Source organism: Thalassophryne amazonica, chromosome 1 (genome assembly GCF_902500255.1).
Source record: "Thalassophryne amazonica chromosome 1, fThaAma1.1, whole genome shotgun sequence".
Taxonomy (NCBI): Eukaryota; Metazoa; Chordata; class Actinopteri; order Batrachoidiformes; family Batrachoididae; genus Thalassophryne; species Thalassophryne amazonica.
Genome location: NC_047103.1, coordinates 50,617,344 through 50,639,035, shown reverse-complemented (window position 1 = coordinate 50,639,035; position 21,692 = coordinate 50,617,344). Strand labels below are relative to the sequence as shown.

Below are 21,692 nucleotides of genomic sequence, written 5' to 3'. Positions count from 1 at the left end.
AAATTTTATATCTTCATTTTTAATAATTCTAATGAATTAATAATGAAACTGTTTAAATATATTTCTCAGGGAAAACACACAGTATTTTCCAGGATTGCAATGTTACATACAAGTATAACACTGAAGACAAGCTTCTCAAATTTAGTTTTTTTTTTTTTTTTTTTTTTTTTTTTTTTAACTGAGGTTTGTCTTTCATCTGCCCCTGGTTTGTTCAGGGTCACCACAGCAGAGCCGCATTCAGATTTGGCACAAGTTTAACACCAGATGCCCTTCCATGATGCAACTCCAGTTTTACCAGAAGAAATAGTAGTGTCTCTCATCCAAGTTGTAATCACAACCAACCCTGCATAGCTTCTGAGACCTGACTGGATCAGGTGTATACAAAGCAGAGCTGCTACTATATTTATCTTTAATAATTCTAATAAATAAATACTATTCAACTGTACTGACATTCTAATAAAAAAAAAAAATCTAAAACAAAAAAGTATTTTCAAGGATTGCACTGTAACATATATGTATAACACTGAAATCAAGCTTTTGATATTTGATGAATTTTATATTTCATAATTATAATAAATCATTAACATTAAATTGCACAGTCATTCTTCGGGAAAATAAACAATCACACTGTTAACATACCTTTCCAAAGCTCCCTTTTCCTATGACTTTTAAGAAGTCAAAGTCTGTAGGTTTGGCACTGAAATGAAAACAGTAGCACGTAACTTCAGCTGTGGAAAAAAGTTCATCATCAAACTAGGGCACAATTTATATTTGTTTCTGGGAAACAATTAAAAAAGTAGACAACAACAACAAAGTAACCTGTTTTTGGTTAAAATATTTTTAAAGTATAGTGTACATACTGTGGATTTCCAGAGGGTCCCAGGTTAATGTTTCTGGAGGTAGAGTTATGCTGGTAAGTAGAAGACAAAACATTATAAAGACGTCCCAGGATATAAATAAAGTTTTACAAAAAGATCAATCTCATATTATACATAGGCATTCCTAAACATCAAATTATAAGATGCAGTACTTTGGCAGCTGATGGAAAACTATCTATATTACATAGGCAGACAAAGTGCAAACCTTTGCCGGAGTATAAAATGGGAAACCACAATGGCCAGTTACTACTGCTTCCACCAACAGAGGAGTACACTCAGAAAAGACACTTCCCCAGGCCAGATCTTTGTGACAAGTAAGGTCGTAACAATAACAAAATCCATTTTTCGCCATTTATCCAAAGCCAGGTTGTGGTAGCAGGAAGCTAAGTGAGGCAGTCCATACGAGGTCTGTTAGAAAACTATCCGACCTTCTTTTTGCAAAAACCATATGGATTTGAATCACGTGTGATTGCATCAGCCAAGCTTGAACCTTCGTGCGCATGCGTGAGTTTTTTCACGCCTGTCGGTTGCGTCATTCGCCTGTGAGCAGATTTTGTGTGAGCAGTGGTCCACACCCCTCGTCGGATTTTTATTGCGAGTAAAATGTCTGAACGATTTGGAGCTTTGCTGCATCAAATTTTTCCAGAAACTGTGAAAGACAGCCAGGTGGACACCATTCGGAAAATTCAGATGGCTTTCAGGGACGATTTTATGGGGATCACACAGATTAAGGAGTGTTACAGCTGGTTTAAAGACCGCCCACAGCGGATGAGAGCGCGCCGTGCTCCGAGCGGCGATCGACAGGCTGAAACGACCAGATCATTTCCAAAGTGAAGGCTGCGTTGATCCGGGACGTCGTCTGACTACCACAGAAATGGCAGAAGACGTGGACATCAGCACTTTTTCGGCACATTCCACTGTTACAGGAGTTTCTGTCATGGAAAGAGGAGCGGAGGAATGCGCCACAGAGCCGCGAATGGCGCGGGACAAAAGCATCTCCGTGTTGGTCTCACAGGACGGCTTTCAGGCGGCTTTCGGTGGCTTTTCAGTCGTGTGACTATCCGAGAAATTGTGGATGAGCTGGACATGCCAGAACATGTCCTGTGAGGCTTCATCACGCGTTGCTTTGCGCCATGCAGCTCCGTCCCGACGCGTGAATTCCTCCGCTCCTCTTTCCATGACAAAAACTCCTGTAACAGTGGAGTGTGCAATTCATTTCCAAACTGAACGCTGAACGTTGATCTGGGACGTTGTCTGACTACCAGAGAAATTGCAGAAGACATGGACATCAGCACTTTTTTGGCACATTGAGACAGACGTGCAGAGGAATTCGCACGTCAGGACGCAGCTGCATGGCGTAAAGCAATGCTGTGATGAAGCCTCACAGGACATGTTCTGGCATGTCCAGCTCATACACAATTTCTCGGATAGTCACACAACTGAAAAGCCACCGAAAGCCGTCTGAAAGCCATCTGAAAGCCGTCCTGTGAGACCAACACGGAGGTGCTTTTGTCCCGCGCCATTCGCGGCTCTGTGGTGCATTCCTCCGCTCCTCTTTCCATGACAAAAAGTCCTGTAACAGTGGAATTTGCCGAAAAAGTGCTGATATCCTCGTCTTCTGCCATTTCTGTGGTAGTCAGACGACGTCCCGGATCAACACAGCCTTCACTTTGGAAATGATATGGTCGTTTCAGCCTGTTGATCGCCGCTCGGCGCGCTCTCAGCCGCTGTGGGCGGTCTTTAAACCAGCTGTAACACCCCTTAATCTGTGTGATCCCCATAAAATCGTCCCTGAAAGCCATCTGAATTTTCCGAATGGTGTCCACCTGGCTGTCTCTCAGTTTCTGGAAAAATTTGATGCAGCAAAGCTCCAAATCGTTCAGACATTTTACTCGCAATAAAAATCTGTGTGGACCACTGCTCACACAAAATCTGCTCACAGGCGAATGACGCAACTGACAGGCGTGAAAAAACTCACGCATGCGCGTGAAGGTTCAAGCTTGGCTGATGCAATCACACATGATTCAAATCCATATGGTTTTTGCAAAAAATAAAAAGGTCGGACAGTTTTCTAACAGACCTCGTATATCTGTGTCCACAACCACATTTGGCAGTACATCATTATGGCAGGGAACCTCAGCTGAATTTCACAAACAACTGCTGCCTGGCTGCGTTCAAAGTGCCACCTTACCATGTGGTAAGTCAAAGTCCTTTATTCTGAAGTGGAATCCCCAGCACATGTCCAAACAACTCCATACAGACACACCCTTATTCATACCCTGGTTTAATTATTCTGTGTCAGGCAAGAAAGTTGTGGGGGAAGTGCACCCTTATTGGGCCAGTCCTGAAACTGGACCACCACAGTGGCAGAAGGAGTGGTTTGGTTAGAGCACTGGTCTTCTGGGCAAAAGGTGCCTGGTTTACACTCCAGCAGGGGGTGGTGCCCAATTACCTCCCTCCTGCCTTTCCAGCAATAAAAGGGGTATTTCACTAGTTGTGGCTGGGTTGCAAGGTGGCAAGAAAAAGGACAGGCCACCCTACGCTATCATTCTGTGCTACTCTAATGGCACATCTCGATGCTTCGAGTGTGGGACCTAACTACTTGCATGCAATGTATTATAAGACATTAGTTCAACAATTTGTATCCCCCCCCCCCATGACACAAAAAATATGAAATTAGTCACTATACTGGTGGGGAGGTGGGGGTCATCTCATCCTCGATCATATGCATTTATACCATATAACCCAAAAATTAAATCAGCTGGTCAACTGCCCAGCCATCTTAATATGTAATATATGATGGGCAATATGCAGTATGATTGGCAATTAGCTCCTTACTTTATCATCCTCATCCTCGGAGCTATCAGAAAAGTTTTGCATTTTCTCCATTTGTAGAAAGGTCCTCACATCTGGGCTGTAAAGTTTAAGTGAAACCAAACAAACACATAAGAAAAGTATATCACCAAGTCCATTTGTCAAATGTGAAAAATGTATAATCAATATTTTGTCAGCGGACTTTCGTAATTCAGATCAGTGAAGTCATTTATCTTAAGTCAGTAATGTGATGACACCATAAACAACACTTACTGGTTGCAAAGTTGAGGATGTGACACAATGCGCTGGATGAACTCATGTAGCCCTGCTCTTCTTTGCTTGATGAACTCTATTGGAAGGTTGCATTTAAACACTTCATTTAAGACACATCACGGGTATTCTTTTGAAAACTAAATGGGCTTCAGTATTGATGTTTGTCTCCGATTCTTCTGTCAATGATTTTAATAGCTCACATAAAATGAGTGACCTGTGAATCCTTACCAGGTTCAAAATTGTCCCCAAATATCCTCTTGGCTGGAATTTTCAAGTTCACAGATGGGAACTGTTTCCTTAACTGCAGTAAAATATGTATGAAATCAACAGGCAAGCCAATGAATAAAATACAGACAAATCTTAAAAATCACAAACTGAATTTAAATTATCTCAAAAATGTGGGAATGTGCAAGTAGCCAACAAGCTGCATGTACAGTTGTATGTATAGGTTTGGGCACCCCTGATGATTTCCATGATTTTCCTTTATAAATCATTGGTTGTTTGGATCAGCAATTTCAGTTAAATATATCATATAGCAGACAAACACAATGATATTTGAGAAGTGAAATGAAGTTTATAGGATTTACATAAAGTGTGCAATAATTCTTTAAAGTAGACCTGCATTGAAATAAATGCAGTCAGATCTTTGGACTAAAAAATGACTTACATTTACACATAAGATCCTTCTGAATGTAGTAAAGTAAATCTGGAAGCCCAGATCTGTCATTCAACGGAGAAATCTTCATTTAAAAATGACAAATTTACAGCTAACATTTAGCCCTCCGCAAAACTGTCCCTCTCATCATGGATGCTGTCGAGACGTCACGGAGAAGACCCTCTCTCCCAGCATGTATTGCGCGCCAACTGTAATTTGTGGATTTACATCAGTCTGCATCTGCACCTTTTTCTTGTCTTATACGGAAGGATCTACTTTTTTAAAACTTCATATTGTCTTGCGGCATGTTTGGTGAGTACACATTTCTTTTATTTGTGCTTGAAAATTATTTTGGGGGACTTTTTCATACGCCCGTTTGATTGAGTGGTGTCGCAATGAAAATCTACTGTCTTTCGCCTCCGGTACCATCGCGGGATATCGAGGCGAGACCCGCAAAGAATCCCAGTCATTAAAAATATATAAACCTCTTTCAGCGTCCATGGAGCTCTGGGGCTCTGATTGCCGAGACGTGCGGTGCTGTGGATTTTGCCGCAAGAAGTCTGTCCTTGCAGCAATAGGTGTACCGGCCGCTTCGCATTAAAACAGCGAGCGTAATCTCAGGACTTGTGCCAAGTGTGCTGCAACTCCATTCAGTAGACAGAGAGGTGATGCCGGTGTTGTGCGCTGAATCTGGCACAACACCGACACGGGCAGTGTGAGTGGCCCGCGTCGGCGGTTAACGAGCTCGTTAACGAGCCCGCAGACTTAATAAGCGCAGGGGAGGCAGAGAGCGGGAGAGGAAGAACGGCGCCCGCTGTCGTTGCTGATCTGAGCACACAGATCTGTATCTCACATTCATTGCAGCTTACTTTTGGATGTTGAAACCAGGACGTGTATAAGTAACATTACTAACAGATAAAATCAATTTCAATGCGGGATCGGACTGAAGGCGGGAGCGCGTCGTCTTGTCCCTGACGTCATGGAAATGATACGGCTGTACAAACTGTTTTCACAGAGGGCTAAATTTTAGCTGCAAATTTGTCATTTTTAAACGAAGATTTCTCCGCTGAATTACAAATTTGGGCTTACAGATTTACTTTACTGCATTCACAAGGGTCTTATAAATACATATCAGCTATTTCTTTCTGAAATCTGACCACATTTATTTCAATGCAGGTCTACTTTAAACAAAATTAGGCAGGTGTATAAATTTGGGCACCCCAACATTAAAAAAACAATATTTAGTAGATCCTCCTTTTGCAGAAATAACAGCCTCTAAACACTTCCTATAGCTTCCAATAAGAGTCTGGATTCTGGCTGAAGGTATTGTGGACCATTCTTCTTTACAAAACATCTCAAGTTTGTTGGTTTCCGAGCATGGACAGCCTGCTTAAAATCACACCACAGATTTTCAATAATATTCAGGTCTGGGGACTGAGATGGCCATTCCAGAACGTTGTACTTGTTCCTCTGCATGAATGCCTTAGTAGATTTTGAGCAGTGTTTAGGGTCATTGTCTTGTTGAAAGATCCAGCCCCGGCTCAACTTCAACTTTGTCAATGATTCATGAACACTGTTGTCAAGAATCTGCTGATACTGACTGAAATCCATGTGACCCTCAACTTTAACAAGATTCCCAGTACCTGCACTGGCCCCACAGCATGATGGAACCACCTCCAAATTTTACTGTAGGTAGCAAGTGTTTTTCTTGGAATCCTGTGTTCTTTTTCAGCCATGCATACCACCCCTTGTTATGTCCAAATAACTCAATTTTAGTTTCATCAGTTCACAGCCATTCCAAAATGAAGCTGGCTTTTCCAAATGTACTTTAGCATACCTCAAGTGACTCTGTTTGTGGCGTGTACACAGAAAAGGCTTCTTCTGCGTTACAGTATCATACAGCATCTTTTTGTTAAAAGTGCGCTCTATAGTTGAACGATGCACAGAGACACTATCTGCAGCAAGATCATGTTGTAGGTCTTTGGAGCGGGTCTGTGGGTTGACTATGACTGTTCTCATCATTCTTCGCTTCAGTCTGAGATTTTTCTTGGCCTGCCACTTCGGGCCTTAACTTGTACTGTGCCTGTTGTCTTCCATTTCCTCATTATGTTCCTCACAGTGGAAACTGACATCTGAAATCTCTGAGATTTCAGCTGTCAGCCGGTTTAGAGGCTTCCATGCTGCCACTCATTAGAAGAGATGCAAAGAGGGAAAATATTTGCAAGAGGCCACCTTAAATACCCTTTCTCATGACTGGATTCACCTATGTAAGGAGGTCAAGGGTCAATGACCAAAACTGTGTTCCAATAATTAGTGCTAAATTTATTCAAATCAATAAAATGACAAGGGTGCCCAAATTTATGCACCTGCCTAATTTTGTTTAATTATTGCACACTTTCTGTAAATACTAGAAACTTCATTTCACTTCTCAAATATTAGTGTGTTCGTCTGCTATATGATATATTTAACTGAAATTTCTGATCCAGACAAGCAATGATTTATAAAGGAAAATCATGAAAATTATCAGGGGTGCCCAAACTTTGCAGACAACTGTATTTACAACATGACTTTTCCACTACTCACTGTATTATAGAGTTTATCAAACTCTGCGTATCTTCTGAACACAAACCATTCCCGTCTTCTAATAGTAACCATCACCTTATAAACCTGAAGACAGGACACCACAAATGACAGTGAATTAATATCTTCACATATTACAATAATATGCCAACTTCATAGTGATAACATTCACAATCAGTCAAAGATTGGCAGATGCTGAAGTCACCATTTGATTAAATATTTGTATTTGATGAAAAAATTTTGTACACACTGTAAAACGCTTCCTCTTGTCCCTCTGCTCGTTGTGACAAGGTATACTGACATTCGGGCAGCTGGCTGGCATATCCATCCTTGTAGCTGTCAGCATTCAAAAGGCAAAGGTCATAAAAAAAAAGGCCAGAGGTCCAATTATTTCAAGGGCCTCCAAAATACCATTTCAAGTGTACATCTGGCTCATCCTGGATCACTACAGCAGATAAGGAGAGAGAACACACAGATCTGTTATGGTCTTCTGCTCTCAGCACATTTGAATCCAGACTGATTAAACTGCTCGCAAACAAAGATGGACCGAGAATCACCACTTTGTGAACAACTGCGTGAAAAAATAGTCCAACAGTTTAAGAACACTGTTTCTCAACGTTTAATTGCAAGGAATTTAGGGATTCCATCATCTACAGTCCATAATATAATCAGAAGATTCTGAGAATATGGAGAGGTTTCTACATGTAAGCAGCAAGGGGATGAGCCTTTTGGGGATGCTCCTTTTGTACCCAATCGTGAAACTCACAATTAGTGTCCTCAGTTCCTAAACGCTTATTGAGTGTTGTTAGAAGGAAAGGTGATGTAACACAGTGGTAAACATACCACTGTCCCAGCTTTTTTGAAACGTGTTGCAGGTATCCATTTCAAAATGAGCAAATATTTGCACAAAAACAATAAAGTTTATCAGTTTGAACATTAAATATCTTGTCTTTGTGGTATATTCAATTGAATATAGGTTGAAAAGGATTTGCAAATCACTGTATTCTGTTTTTATTGACATTTCATACAACGTCCCAACTTCACTGGAATTGGGGTTGTATAAACATAGTTGATTAATCAACAAATCTTTGCAGATCTACTCTAAGGCTTGGAAAATATGGGTTTTGGTGAAGCTTCATTCTCAACTACAGTCCTGAAACAATTTAAAAAAAAATTATTTCAGTGTTTACTGTTTTGCAAGCATTTCTTTATGTCTGAACAGCATATTAATTATTTCAGAAGGTTGGGTCATAATGCCAACTAATATGCCTTGTTGTACAACTGTCACAGTATGTATGTAATCACGCAAGCAACTGCTTCATGTACAGTATGAATTCAGAATTACTGGTGCACATCTTCAGAAATTAATTCAAATGAAACAATTTGGCATCAGAATATTTGCTAAAATGTTCTAACTTACAGAACAACAATAAAATACTTTAAATATCATGGAATAAAAATACAGACATGAAATGTAGACATGACAGTTATCGGCACACTTCAACGACTTTTAGTAAATCCTCATTGTCACAGCGAGTTTTCATTACGCAAGTCAGATACATCAACAACTCAAAGTCACTGACTATATCTTGGACTTCATTTATTGTTTTTATTCTTTCATTTAAAAACAATAAAGGTACTGTATGGCAGTTTTCAAAGACTTCTCAAAAAATTCTTAAAAACTGAGTGACCATGCGAAGAGGACACTAGTGAGGCTAGCCACCAAGGCACGCATGATAACTCGAAGTTATAGACCTCTGTGGCTGTGATCAATCAATCAATCAATTTTTTTATATAGCGCCAAATCACAACAAACAGTTGCCCCAAGGCGCTTTATATTGTAAGGCAAGGCCATACAATAATTATGTAAAACCCCAACGGTCAAAACAACCCCCTGTGAGCAAGCACTTGGCCACAGTGGGAAGGAAAAACTCCCTTTTAGCAGGAAGAAACCTCCAGCAGAACCAGGCTTAGGGAGGGGCAGTCTTCTGCTGGGACTGGTTGGGGCTGAGGGAGAGAACCAGGAAAAAGACATGCTGTGGAGGGGAGCAGAGATCGATGACTAATGATTAAATGCAGAGTGGTGCATACAGAGCAAAAAGAGAAAGAAACAGTGCATCATGGGAACCCCCCAGCAGTCTACGTCTATAGCAGCATAACTAAGGGATGGTTCAGGGTCACCTGATCCAGCCCTAACTATAAGCTTTAGCAAAAAGGAAAGTTTTAAGCCTAATCTTAAAAGTAGAGAGGGTGTCTGTCTCCCTGATCTGAATTGGGAGCTGGTTCCACAGGAGAGGAGCCTGAAAGCTGAAGGCTCTGCCTCCCATTCTACTCTTACAAACCCTAGGAACTACAAGTAAGCCTGCAGTCTGAGAGCGAAGCGCTCTATTGGGGTGATATTAGAGGAAATTAATGCATGAATTAGTTTTTCAGCATCACTCTGAGACAAGACCTTTCTGATTTTAGAGATATTGCGTAAATGCAAAAAAGCAGTCCTACATATTTGTTTAATATGCGCTTTGAATGACATATCCTGATCAAAAATAACTCCAAGATTTCTCACAGTATTACTAGAGGTCAGGGTAATGCCATCCACAGTAAGGATCTGGTTAGACACCATGTTTCTAAGATTTGTGGGGCCAAGTACAATAACTTCAGTTTTATCTGAGTTTAAAAGCAGGAAATTAGAGGTCATCCATGTCTTTATGTCTGTAAGACAATCCTGCAGTTTAGCTAATTGGTGTGTGTCCTCTGGCTTCATGGATAGATAAAGCTGGGTATCATCTGCGTAACAATGAAAATTTAAGCAATACCGTCTAATAATACTGCCTAAGGGAAGCATGTATAAAGTGAATAAAATTGGTCCTAGCACAGAACCTTGTGGAACTCCATAATTAACTTTAGTCTGTGAAGAAGATTCCCCATTTACATGAACAAATTGTAATCTATTAGACAAATATGATTCAAACCACCGCAGCGCAGTGCCTTTAATACCTATGGCATGCTCTAATCTCTGTAATAAAATTTTATGGTCAACAGTATCAAAAGCAGCACTGAGGTCTAACAGAACAAGCACAGAGATGAGTCCACTGTCTGAGGCCATAAGAAGATCATTTGTAACCTTCACTAATGCTGTTTCTGTACTATGATGAATTCTAAAACCTGACTGAAACTCTTCAAATAGACCATTCCTCTGCAGATGATCAGTTAGCTGTTTTACAACTACCCTTTCAAGAATTTTTGAGAGAAAAGGAAGGTTGGAGATTGGCCTATAATTAGCTAAGATAGCTGGGTGAAGTGATGGCTTTTTAAGTAATGGTTTAATTACTGCCACCTTAAAAGCCTGTGGTACATAGCCAACTAACAAAGATAGATTGATCATATTTAAGATCGAAGCATTAAATAATGGTAGGGCTTCCTTGAGCAGCCTGGTAGGAATGGGGTCTAATAAACATGTTGATGGTTTGGATGAAGTAACTAATGAAAATAACTCAGACAGAACAATCGGAGAGAAAGAGTCTAACCAAATATGGAAGAAACTGTATAATGATGGAAGAAACTGTATAATGTTCCTATGAAGAAAGGCTTAAAAAAAAAAAGATGTGTAATGTCAACTACAGCTTGTCAGAAGACACATGGGAAACTTGAGCTTGGATCCGTTTGCCAAAAAGTGCATTCATTCATTCATTGTCTGTTGCTTATCCTGGTCACAGTGGCAGCAGTCAAAGCAGCAGCTCATCCCACACTTCCCTATCCTAAGCCAAGTCCTGTAACTCTTCTTGGGGGATCCCTAGGTGTTCCCAAGATAGCTGAGAAATATAATTCTTCCAGCGTGTCCTAGTTCTTCCTCGGGTTCTCCTTCTAGTTGGATGTGGAAAACCTCCCTAGGGACACAACCGGGGGGATCCTCACCAGGTGCCTGAACCACCTCAGCTGGGTCCTTTTGACGTAAAGAAGCAGTTGCTCTACACTGAGTCCCTCCCGGACAGTCAAGCTTCTCCCAGATCCACCAACAGAGGAATCTCATTTCCCCTGCTTGTATCCAAAGCTTATTCTTTTAATCATTATTACCCAAAGTTCATGACCATAGGTGAGGATAGGAGTCGAAACAACTGGAAAATTGAGAGCTTTGCCTTCCAGCTCAGCCTATTTCACCACGACGGTCTGGTACAGTGTCCGAAAAAAAAAAACCAAACAAAAAAACCAAACAAAAAACAACAAAAAACAAAAAGCGCATAGGAGCCTAAATTTAATCAGCTTTCTTGTATTAAAGGTGTTTGTATTTCTTAATGACTTACATAAATGAAGTATATTCAGTGACTTCAAAATGTTCATGTATTCATACTCTGAAAGGTCTTTAAAAACTAGGTGTGACAGGGATGATTAAAAAAAACAGGAGAGTTAGCACTCTATGCAACAAAACAACTCACTCATCTCTCTTGACTGGTATCAGCTATCATCACATCTGAAATAGTCGCCTCTGCCTGCACAACCATTTTCAGGGATTTTATCTTCTCCCTCTATTCTGCTGTCACATGAAAATTAAGGCCAGTCTGTAGCAATATGTGTTAATCTCACAGACAGTATCTCTAATGTGAGCACGTACATGCCACCCAAGCACTCTCACACATGCTGGGTCAGTGACATTTTCCCGTTCCGGTCAGTGAAACTGGTATTTTTAGATAACCTCCCATCTGGTGCTTAGAACTGTACGTCATTGTTCTGACTTCAAAGACACCCAGCTGTCTTTGGAGTCAGAACAACACAATAGGTGGAGGCTAATGATCTCCGAGTAGTACTTACTCAAAAATTAAAATGGAAATAAAGCTCATGATGTCTTTGTACAAACACATCGACTATTAAGGGACATTTAATCAGCAGTGTTGTATATGTTGTACTGACAAATTAATTCAGGACATGATAATAAATGCTTTCCACCAATCCATGATTTTCTTTTATAAGAAAGCTCTTTGTTGTTCTGACTTTGGCTATTGTTTAACTGTAGGGAGGTGAGTCTAGTTGTTCAGTTCCCTCCAATTTGGTGCACAACTTTGATTACTCACATCCTTAGTGAAATGCAGATCACAGCTTTCCTTGTCTTCAGTAAAAGATCATGAATGCATCCTGAGAAGATCTGTCATTCTGCTCACATTGTGGTGAATAAACTGAAAAAGACCAACCCTCTTTAAAGGACACGAGAGACTTTCATGCCTCCATCAACTTCACTGATTTATATCAAAACAAAACAATCCTAATTTCACTTTCATCCACCTTCTGGAGATGAACTAGAGACACTGATTATATCAAGCACTTCAGATTCAGATTCTTTGTAACAAGTACAACGAAACGTAAGGCGCAAGCGTTTTCAGAGCAAATATGAACCTGAGTAAACTACATGCAGACTTAAAAAGTCTTAAAAGAAAATAAACATACAATGTAACAGAAAGAAAATGGTATGTTCAGAGCGCAAGTTAAGAAAAACAATTATATGGACATAGTAGCAAAATTAGATGCGGGGAAAAAAGAGAAGTATATACAGAAACTGTGGATATTGCACATTTGACCGTGGATATTGCACATTTACAAATATTGCATTTATTCCGAGTGTGGCATGGCTATTATATTTCAGTGGCATTCACAGCTCTAACAGCAGTTGGGTAGAAGCTGTTTCAATCTATTTGTACTTGCTTTAATGGCCCTGTACCATCTGCCTGATGGCAGTAGCTCAGAGTGGTCAGGATGGAATCAGTCCTTTAGGATGGAGTTGGCTCTCCTGAGACAGTAAGAGCCATGAAGGTCCTACAGTGTGGGTAGAGGGCACCCAGTGATCTCTGTCACTTTGGTAACCCTCTGGAGCTCTTTCCTGTTTGCCCCCGTGCAGCTAGCAAACCATGTACAGAGGCAGTATGTGAGAATGCTCTCCACGGTATAAGTGGTAAAAAGACACGAGCAATCTCTGGTTTATGTTTCCTGAGGATTTGCAGAAAGTGGAGTCTTTGCTGTGTCTTCTTTACCCACTGTGTGGTGTTCCTGTCCGTGGTCAATTTCTCCTCCATGTGGACTCCCAGGAAATGTCAGCCTTTACACACAGGTCTCCCCAGTGATAATGGGCTGAATGTCTGTTTTGTTTCTCTTGAAGTTTCTGATTCGCTCCTTGGTTTTGGATGTGTTCAGGAGCAGGTTATTTTCTCTACACCACACCGTCACATGGTCCACCTCATCTCGATAAGCCTCCTCCAGTAATACAGTCTACCACCGTGGTGTAATCTGCATACTTAACCCTCTGGAGTCCAGGGTATAATTGGGCATGTTTGACTACTTTTGGTTTTACCTTCATAATTTGCCTTAAAAACTGTTCACTTTGCCTTGTTTGGTGTCATTTTGTTTAGCACAACCTCACCTGTGTGACTACAGTTTTTCTTTCATTCCGACATATTTTATTAACATAGTGAACCTAAATTCACACTGAACAGAAACATAAAATCTGAAAAGATTTATTTTTTTTTTTTTTAAATTGTGAAAACCACAAATATACACCTCACACACGTGAGGAACAAAGTGCTGAAACCCACTCCGGTCCACTGTTTGCCATCCAGACATTTGTACATCGGGCAGTCTTCAGCATCTTTTATGGCCATCTGACAGAAGTCTGTGCCATCTAAACTTTTGTCTACATGCGCTTTGGATACCATTGTGCAGATGTGGATGAGGAAATCTGGATGCGTTCTGACACTGCTGACCACGACTCTTTCCCTTCCGACTGTATCCGATGATGGTAATATTTGCTGTTTCGGCCTGGTTCCTGCACATTCTTGCTATGTGTGACGGGGGCTTTAGAATACAAATATAAATTCTAAATTTCAAAAAAATACGTTCAAATACAGCAAACAAAGTTATACAAACTATTTACATTAAAATGCAGGAAATGCTTCAGCCGTTTTTTGTACCACTATTTACATGCAATATGATGCTACACAAATTATATTTGTGCCACTCAGAAAAACAATTCCTGTCCAAAGCAAGACTTCTCTGACTTGTGTTGGACATGTAATAGAATCAGAATCGCCTTTATTGTCATTGTAATTTACATTGCAACGAGATTTGAGTGCAACTCCAAAAGGAGCTTTTCCGAGGTGCGAGTCATTGTTAGACAAATAAAAGATAATGAAATTTAACAAAATAAATTATTTAAATATATGTACAACTAAAATAAAATGTGGACAAAAGTAAAATGCAGAACGAGAATTATGTACAACTGTGGAATGATACTGCATGGGAAAATATTGCACATGGGTACAGATATTGCACAAGAACTTTGAAAAGTGCAGATTAGGATTGTGGATTGTTATTGTTCAGTGCAGTGATTGCTCTGGGGAGAAAGCTGTCCCTGAGTCTGTTTGTCCTAGTTTTGATTGACCTATACTGTCGACCCGAGGATAGTAGGTCAAACAGGTGGTTGTTGGGGTGGGATGTGTCTTTGATGATACTGGCAGCTCTGCTGAGGTAGCGAGAGCTGGCAATGTCCTCCAGGCTTGGCAGAGAGCAGCTAGTGATCCTCTGGGCCGTTTTGATCACCCTCTGCAGTGCTCTCCTGTCTGCTGCTGAGCACCCCCCATACCACACTGTAATGCAGTACATCAGGATGCACTCCGTGGCTCTGCAGAACAACACCAGCAGCTGCTCCTCCAGATTGTTCCTCCTGAGCACCCTCAGGAAGTGGAGTCGCTGCTGGGCTTTCTTCACCACAAATGTGGTGTTGGCAGTCCAGGAGAGGCTGTCAGAGAGCTGTACTCCCAGGAACCTGATGTAGCTGACCCTTTCCACACAGTCCCCATGGATGTAGAGCGGGGCTGGGTTAGCCCTGCCCTTCCTGAAGTCCAGGATCATTTCTTTTGTTTTTGTGGTGTTCAGCGGCAGGTTGATAGCTGAACACCATGCTGTCAGTCGGTTGACCTCGTCTTTGTAATCAGACTCATCCCCCCAAGATGAGCCCAACCACGGTGGTATCATCCGCAAACTTCATTGGACATTGCAATGACCTGATACTCTATCATTGCTGCTGTTGTCCACTAGGAGGCAGCATTTGCCTTTGGTGGCTTTTTTTACTACTCACCAAAAAGTCCACATGGGGTCGTTGATCAAGCCACGTGGAATCGGTGGTTTTGATTGGTTTTATGTCATGTATTTTTCCACCAATGATAGATAACTTAACCAATAACAAAAATAAATAAAATAAAATGCTTCCCACTCTGACAGTATATTACTATCTGTTACTGTATTTCGAGGCAGGTCTTTATTCAAGGCTGATGATTATTAACAAAATGCTGCTTGCTGCCTGCACTGTAATATGATGTTAAATTTCACACATATCCCTGGGTGTGATGGAACCAAAGACAACTGCTTTAGATCAGAGCCCTCTGCATCACTGCGAACCCTCTCTGTAGCCTGACACGCACTTGCTAAATGACGCAGCCTGCAAGGGCTGTGACTGGTCGCTTTTCTGGATTCACTCCATCCTCTCCCATCATATTTTAAAAGTTTCTGCAGTGCGCCCGCTGATTACATTTCGATCATGGATCAAATAGAGAACGTTTGGCAGAAAAGTCCGCAAATATGACCACCTTTACAACACGGAGTCAAAAAACTACGAAGACGCTCAAATGAGTCACAATTCATGGAGGCAAATTGCACATAACGTAATGTTGGTTTGGAGGTTGATGACTGTACAAAAAAAAGTCCAGAAAAAGCCACTGTTCCTGCAGTAAATTGCATTACGACACCCACCAATGCGACAGAGAACTTTAAAAAGGGTCAGGCCCACATCAATGCCATTGCATGCATGGGCATGGATTTGTAGAAGCATAAATAAGTCTTTAGGATTTTAAAGTACCACTCCACAGCGGACTTAGAAAAAAGAGTGACTTGACCAACTGTAATCCTCTTTCATGCACACAATGCCCAGCGTTTATTTAAGGCAGGCATTAATTTTTTTCAGATGAAGTTTTGACCCGGCCATTAAATGAGGAAGTCCCCTTGTGACGGTCCCCGCCGTCCTGTAGCGGGGCGGGCCCATAATCAGGGGCACCTGGGCCCGGTGTTCCTGTCTCTTATTTAAGTGGGCCAAAACAATTCATTTTGTTCTCTCCCTCTCTCTTTCTAGGACATCTCGCTGCGCCGACCGGTAACAGAGCGTCTTTTTGCACAGCTGCACATCTTTGCACCTTTTAATTTATTGACTTAAAACTGTTGTAAATAAATACTTCTATTTTTCTAATCCTCTCGTTTGTGTCTCCTCCTTGTCACTGTCCTCTGAGCCATGGGCACGTGACACCCCTATTCAAGGTCAGGTGTTTAATTAAGGAAATACGGCAGATTTTAGAGTCATTTTTAAACACTTGTGAGAAACACTTAAGTTAGAATATGATATTTAAAATGTGATATTTTACCAATAGACTATGAGGGTTCACTCATGGACCACTCTTTGAGAAAAGCTCATGGAGAACTACAGAAGAAGTTTTCTTATCTGGTGGTCTACGGAAAGGCTGCAGATGCTTAAAGCGATTTACAATGATGCCTCACATTTTCCTTCCTAGTCAAAGCTGATACACATTTTTACAGGAGTATGGCAATGCAGATAAAGTGTCATATCTAAAGACAGACAAGTAGCCCAAGCAGGATTCAAATCCAGGTGTACATATTGGGAAGCCAGTTCCTTATCCACTGAGCTATCTGCTCTATGCTGCAAAATGTAACTGCTTATCAAGTACGAGTCTAATTTCTAATGTGCACTTAATGAGATACGTTCACTTAACCAAAAAACAATAATTACTTATTGTTAAAGAATAGATTTTTAAAATCTTAAGAGAAACATTCTTGGCAACATCTTGTCTTGGGTCATATCCGAGATGAAACAAACTTTTATGACTCACCCTAAGATTTTTGAGCTGCTGTGAAGTTTGTAAATGATCTAACACAACTAAAATATATTTGAAAATTAGTGTTTCTCTGCCAATTTCAACAACATATTTCAAGAAATTTTAAGTGAATTTGCACTTGTTCCATTGGCAGATCTTTTTTGTTGTTGTTACAAGTACCCCCCCCCCCCCCCCCCCCCACAAAAAAATCTGCCAATAGAACAAGTGGAAACCCACATTAGGATTTCTTGTATAAGGTCCTGAAATGTGCTGAAAAAACAATTTTTTAAACTTTATTTTTATTACTATTAGGAACTGTAACCTCTTCTACAAATAACAGCAACTTAATCTTTTGGCAAGTCAAAAATGCTCATTTTGTCTCAGATATGACTCAAAGCAAGATGTTTTCAAGATTCTTTCAATTAATATTGACGCAATGGACGCTTCTTGCCTCTACTGGTGGTTGGCTCTCACTGCGGTATTGTATCACTTCCTGTTCCGGAGCACAGCGGTGTTTTTCTGTATCTGTTAGCTGTTTAATCTGCGCAGTTAGATTGATCTAGTTATCTAGATTACGATTTGTTTCCCAGTGTAATCTTTACGTGCCTTAACTAAAGCACTCCTTCTGCTGAATCACCTCTAAATTATTTACACATTATTCACTTTGCGTGTTTTTAGGAATCCGCTAGCTTAGCGTAGCTACTAGCTCTTAGCCGATTTAGCATGGCGGCTTCTCCTGTCTCTCCCGCACTTTTCTGCTCTGGGTGTGAAATGTTTAGTTATTCCTCGGCCTCCTTTAGCAGTAACGGTACTTGTAATAAGTGTAGCTTATTCGTAGCTTTGGAGGCCAGGCTGGGCGAATTGGAGACTCGGCTCCGCACCGTGGAAAATTCTACAGTTAGCCAGGCCCCTGTAGTCGGTGCGGACCAAGGTAGCTTAGCCGCCGTTAGTTCCCCCCTGGCAGATCACGAGCAGCCGGGAAAGCAGGCTGACTGGGTGACTGTGAGGAGGAAGCGTAGCCCTAAACAGAAGCCCCGTGTACACCGCCAACCCGTTCACATCTCTAACCGTTTTTCCCCACTCGACGACACACCCGCCGAGGATCAAACTCTGGTTATTGGCGACTCTGTTTTGAGAAATGTGAAGTTAGCGACACCAGCAACCATAGTCAATTGTCTTCCGGGGGCCAGAGCAGGCGACATTGAAGGAAATTTGAAACTGCTGGCTAAGGCTAAGCGTAAATTTGGTAAGATTGTAATTCACGTCGGCAGTAATGACACCCGGTTACGCCAATCGGAGGTCACTAAAATTAACATTAAATCGGTGTGTAACTTTGCAAAAACAATGTCGGACTCTGTAGTTTTCTCTGGGCCCCTCCCCAATCGGACCGGGAGTGACATGTTTAGCCGCATGTTCTCCTTGAATTGCTGGCTGTCTGAGTGGTGCCCAAAAAATGAGGTGGGCTTCATAGATAATTGGCAAAGCTTCTGGGGAAAACCTGGTCTTGTTAGGAGAGACGGCATCCATCCCACTTTGGATGGAGCACCTCTCATTTCTAGAAATCTGGCCAATTTTCTTAAATCCTCCAAACCGTGACTATCCAGGGTTGGGACCAGGAAGCAGAGTTGTAGTCTTACACACCTCTCTGCAGCTTCTCTCCCCCTGCCATCCCCTCATTACCCCATCCCCGTAGAGACGGTGCCTGCTCCCAGACTACCAATAACCAGCAAAAATCTATTTAAGCATAAAAATTCAAAAAGAAAAAATAATATAGCACCTTCAACTGCACCACAGACTAAAACAGTTAAATGTGGTCTATTAAACATTAGGTCTCTCTCTTCTAAGTCCCTGTTGGTAAATGATATAATAACTGATCAACATATTGATTTATTCTGCCTAACAGAAACCTGGTTACAGCAGGATGAATATGTTAGTTTAAATGAGTCAACACCCCCGAGTCACACTAACTGTCAGAATGCTCATAGCACGGGCCGGGGCGGAGGATTAGCAGCAATCTTCCATTCCAGCTTATTAATTAATCAAAAACCCAGACAGAGCTTTAATTCATTTGAAAGCTTGTCTCTTAGTCTTGTCCATCCAAATTGGAAGTCCCAAAAACCAGTTTTATTTGTTATTATCTATCGTCCACCTGGTCGTTACTGTGAGTTTCTCTGTGAATTTTCAGACCTTTTGTCTGACTTAGTGCTTAGCTCAGATAAGATAATTATAGTGGGCGATTTTAACATCCACACAGATGCTGAGAATGACAGCCTCAACACTGCATTTAATCTATTATTAGACTCTATTGGCTTTGCTCAAAAAGTAAATGAGTCCACCCACCACTTTAATCATATCTTAGATCTTGTTCTGACTTATGGTATGGAAATAGAACACTTAACAGTATTCCCTGAAAACTCCCTTCTGTCTGATCATTTCTTAATAACATTTACATTTACTCTGATGGACTACCCAGCAGTAGGGAATAAGTTTCATTACACTAGAAGTCTTTCAGAAAGCGCTGTAACTAGGTTTAAGGATATGATTCCTTCTTTATGTTCTCTAATGCCATATAACAACACAGTGCAGAGTAGCTACCTAAACTCTGTAAGGGAGATAGAGTATCTCGTCAATAGTTTTACATCCTCATTGAAGACAACTTTGGATGCTGTAGCTCCTCTGAAAAAGAGAGCTTTAAATCAGAAGTGTCTGACTCCGTGGTATAACTCACAAACTCGTAGCTTAAAGCAGATAACCCGTAAGTTGGAGAGGAAATGGCGTCTCACTAATTTAGAAGATCTTCACTTAGCCTGGAAAAAGAGTCTGTTGCTCTATAAAAAAGCCCTCCGTAAAGCTAGGACATCTTTCTACTCATCACTAATTGAAGAAAATAAGAACAACCCCAGGTTTCTTTTCAGCACTGTAGCCAGGCTGACAAAGAGTCAGAGCTCTATTGAGCTGAGTATTCCATTAACTTTAACTAGTAATGACTTCATGACTTTCTTTGCTAACAAAATTTTAACTATTAGAGAAAAAATTACTCATAACCATCCCAAAGACGTATCGTTATCTTTGGCTGCTTTCAGTGATGCCGGTATTTGGTTAGACTCTTTCTCTCCGATTGTTCTGTCTGAGTTATTTTCATTAGTTACTTCATCCAAACCATCAACATGTTTATTAGACCCCATTCCTACCAGGCTGCTCAAGGAAGCCCTACCATTATTTAATGCTTCGATCTTAAATATGATCAATCTATCTTTGTTAGTTGGCTATGTACCACAGGCTTTTAAGGTGGCAGTAATTAAACCATTACTTAAAAAGCCATCACTTGACCCAGCTATCTTAGCTAATTATAGGCCAATCTCCAACCTTCCTTTTCTCTCAAAAATTCTTGAAAGGGTAGTTGTAAAACAGCTAACTGATCATCTGCAGAGGAATGGTCTATTTGAAGAGTTTCAGTCAGGTTTTAGAATTCATCATAGTACAGAAACAGCATTAGTGAAGGTTACAAATGATCTTCTTATGGCCTCGGACAGTGGACTCATCTCTGTGCTTGTTCTGTTAGACCTCAGTGCTGCTTTTGATACTGTTGACCATAAAATTTTATTACAGAGATTAGAGCATGCCATAGGTATTAAAGGCACTGCGCTGCGGTGGTTTTAATCATATTTGTCTAATAGATTACAATTTGTTCATGTAAATGGGGAATCTTCTTCACAGACTAAAGTTAATTATGGAGTTCCACAAGGTTCTGTGCTAGGACCAATTTTATTCACTTTATATATGCTTCCCTTAGGCAGTATTATTAGACGGTATTGCTTAAATTTTCATTGTTACGCAGATGATACCCAGCTTTATCTATCCATGAAGCCAGAGGACACACACCAATTAGCTAAACTGCAGGATTGTCTTACAGACATAAAGACATGGATGACCTCTAATTTCCTGCTTTTAAACTCAGATAAAACTGAAGTTATTGTACTTGGCCCCACAAATCTTAGAAACATGGTGTCTAACCAGATCCTTACTCTGGATGGCATTACCCTGACCTCTAGTAATACTGTGAGAAATCTTGGAGTCATTTTTGATCAGGATATGTCATTCAAAGCGCATATTAAACAAATATGTAGGACTGCTTTTTTGCATTTACGCAATATCTCTAAAATCAGAAAGGTCTTGTCTCAGAGTGATGCTGAAAAACTAATTCATGCATTTATTTCCTCTAGGCTGGACTATTGTAATTCATTATTATCAGGTTGTCCTAAAAGTTCCCTAAAAAGCCTTCAGTTAATTCAAAATGCTGCAGCTAGAGTACTGACGGGGACTAGAAGGAGAGAGCATATCTCACCCATATTGGCCTCTCTTCATTGGCTTCCTGTTAATTCTAGAATAGAATTTAAAATTCTTCTTCTTACTTATAAGGTTTTGAATAATCAGGTCCCATCTTATCTTAGGGACCTCGTAGTACCATATCACCCCAATAGAGCGCTTCGCTCTCAGACTGCAGGCTTACTTGTAGTTCCTAGGGTTTGTAAGAGTAGAATGGGAGGCAGAGCCTTCAGCTTTCAGGCTCCTCTCCTG

General features: G+C 40.8%; 1 protein-coding gene across 1 annotated transcript in view; it reads right to left on the bottom strand.

Moving 5' to 3' along the window:
- The window catches only part of sgk3 (serum/glucocorticoid regulated kinase family member 3), a 49,447-nt gene that overhangs the window by 15,296 nt on the left and 12,459 nt on the right, over positions 1-21,692 (bottom strand). Inside the window, exons 2-8 of the mRNA XM_034169729.1 lie at positions 7,451-7,645; positions 7,204-7,287; positions 4,194-4,266; positions 3,966-4,041; positions 3,717-3,792; positions 861-910; positions 640-697 (exon numbers count right to left, since the gene is read on the bottom strand). Coding sequence (XP_034025620.1) covers positions 640-697; positions 861-910; positions 3,717-3,792; positions 3,966-4,041; positions 4,194-4,266; positions 7,204-7,287; positions 7,451-7,546 — 513 coding nt within the window. The 5' untranslated portion in view covers positions 7,547-7,645. The remainder of the gene's footprint in view (positions 1-639; positions 698-860; positions 911-3,716; positions 3,793-3,965; positions 4,042-4,193; positions 4,267-7,203; positions 7,288-7,450; positions 7,646-21,692) is intronic.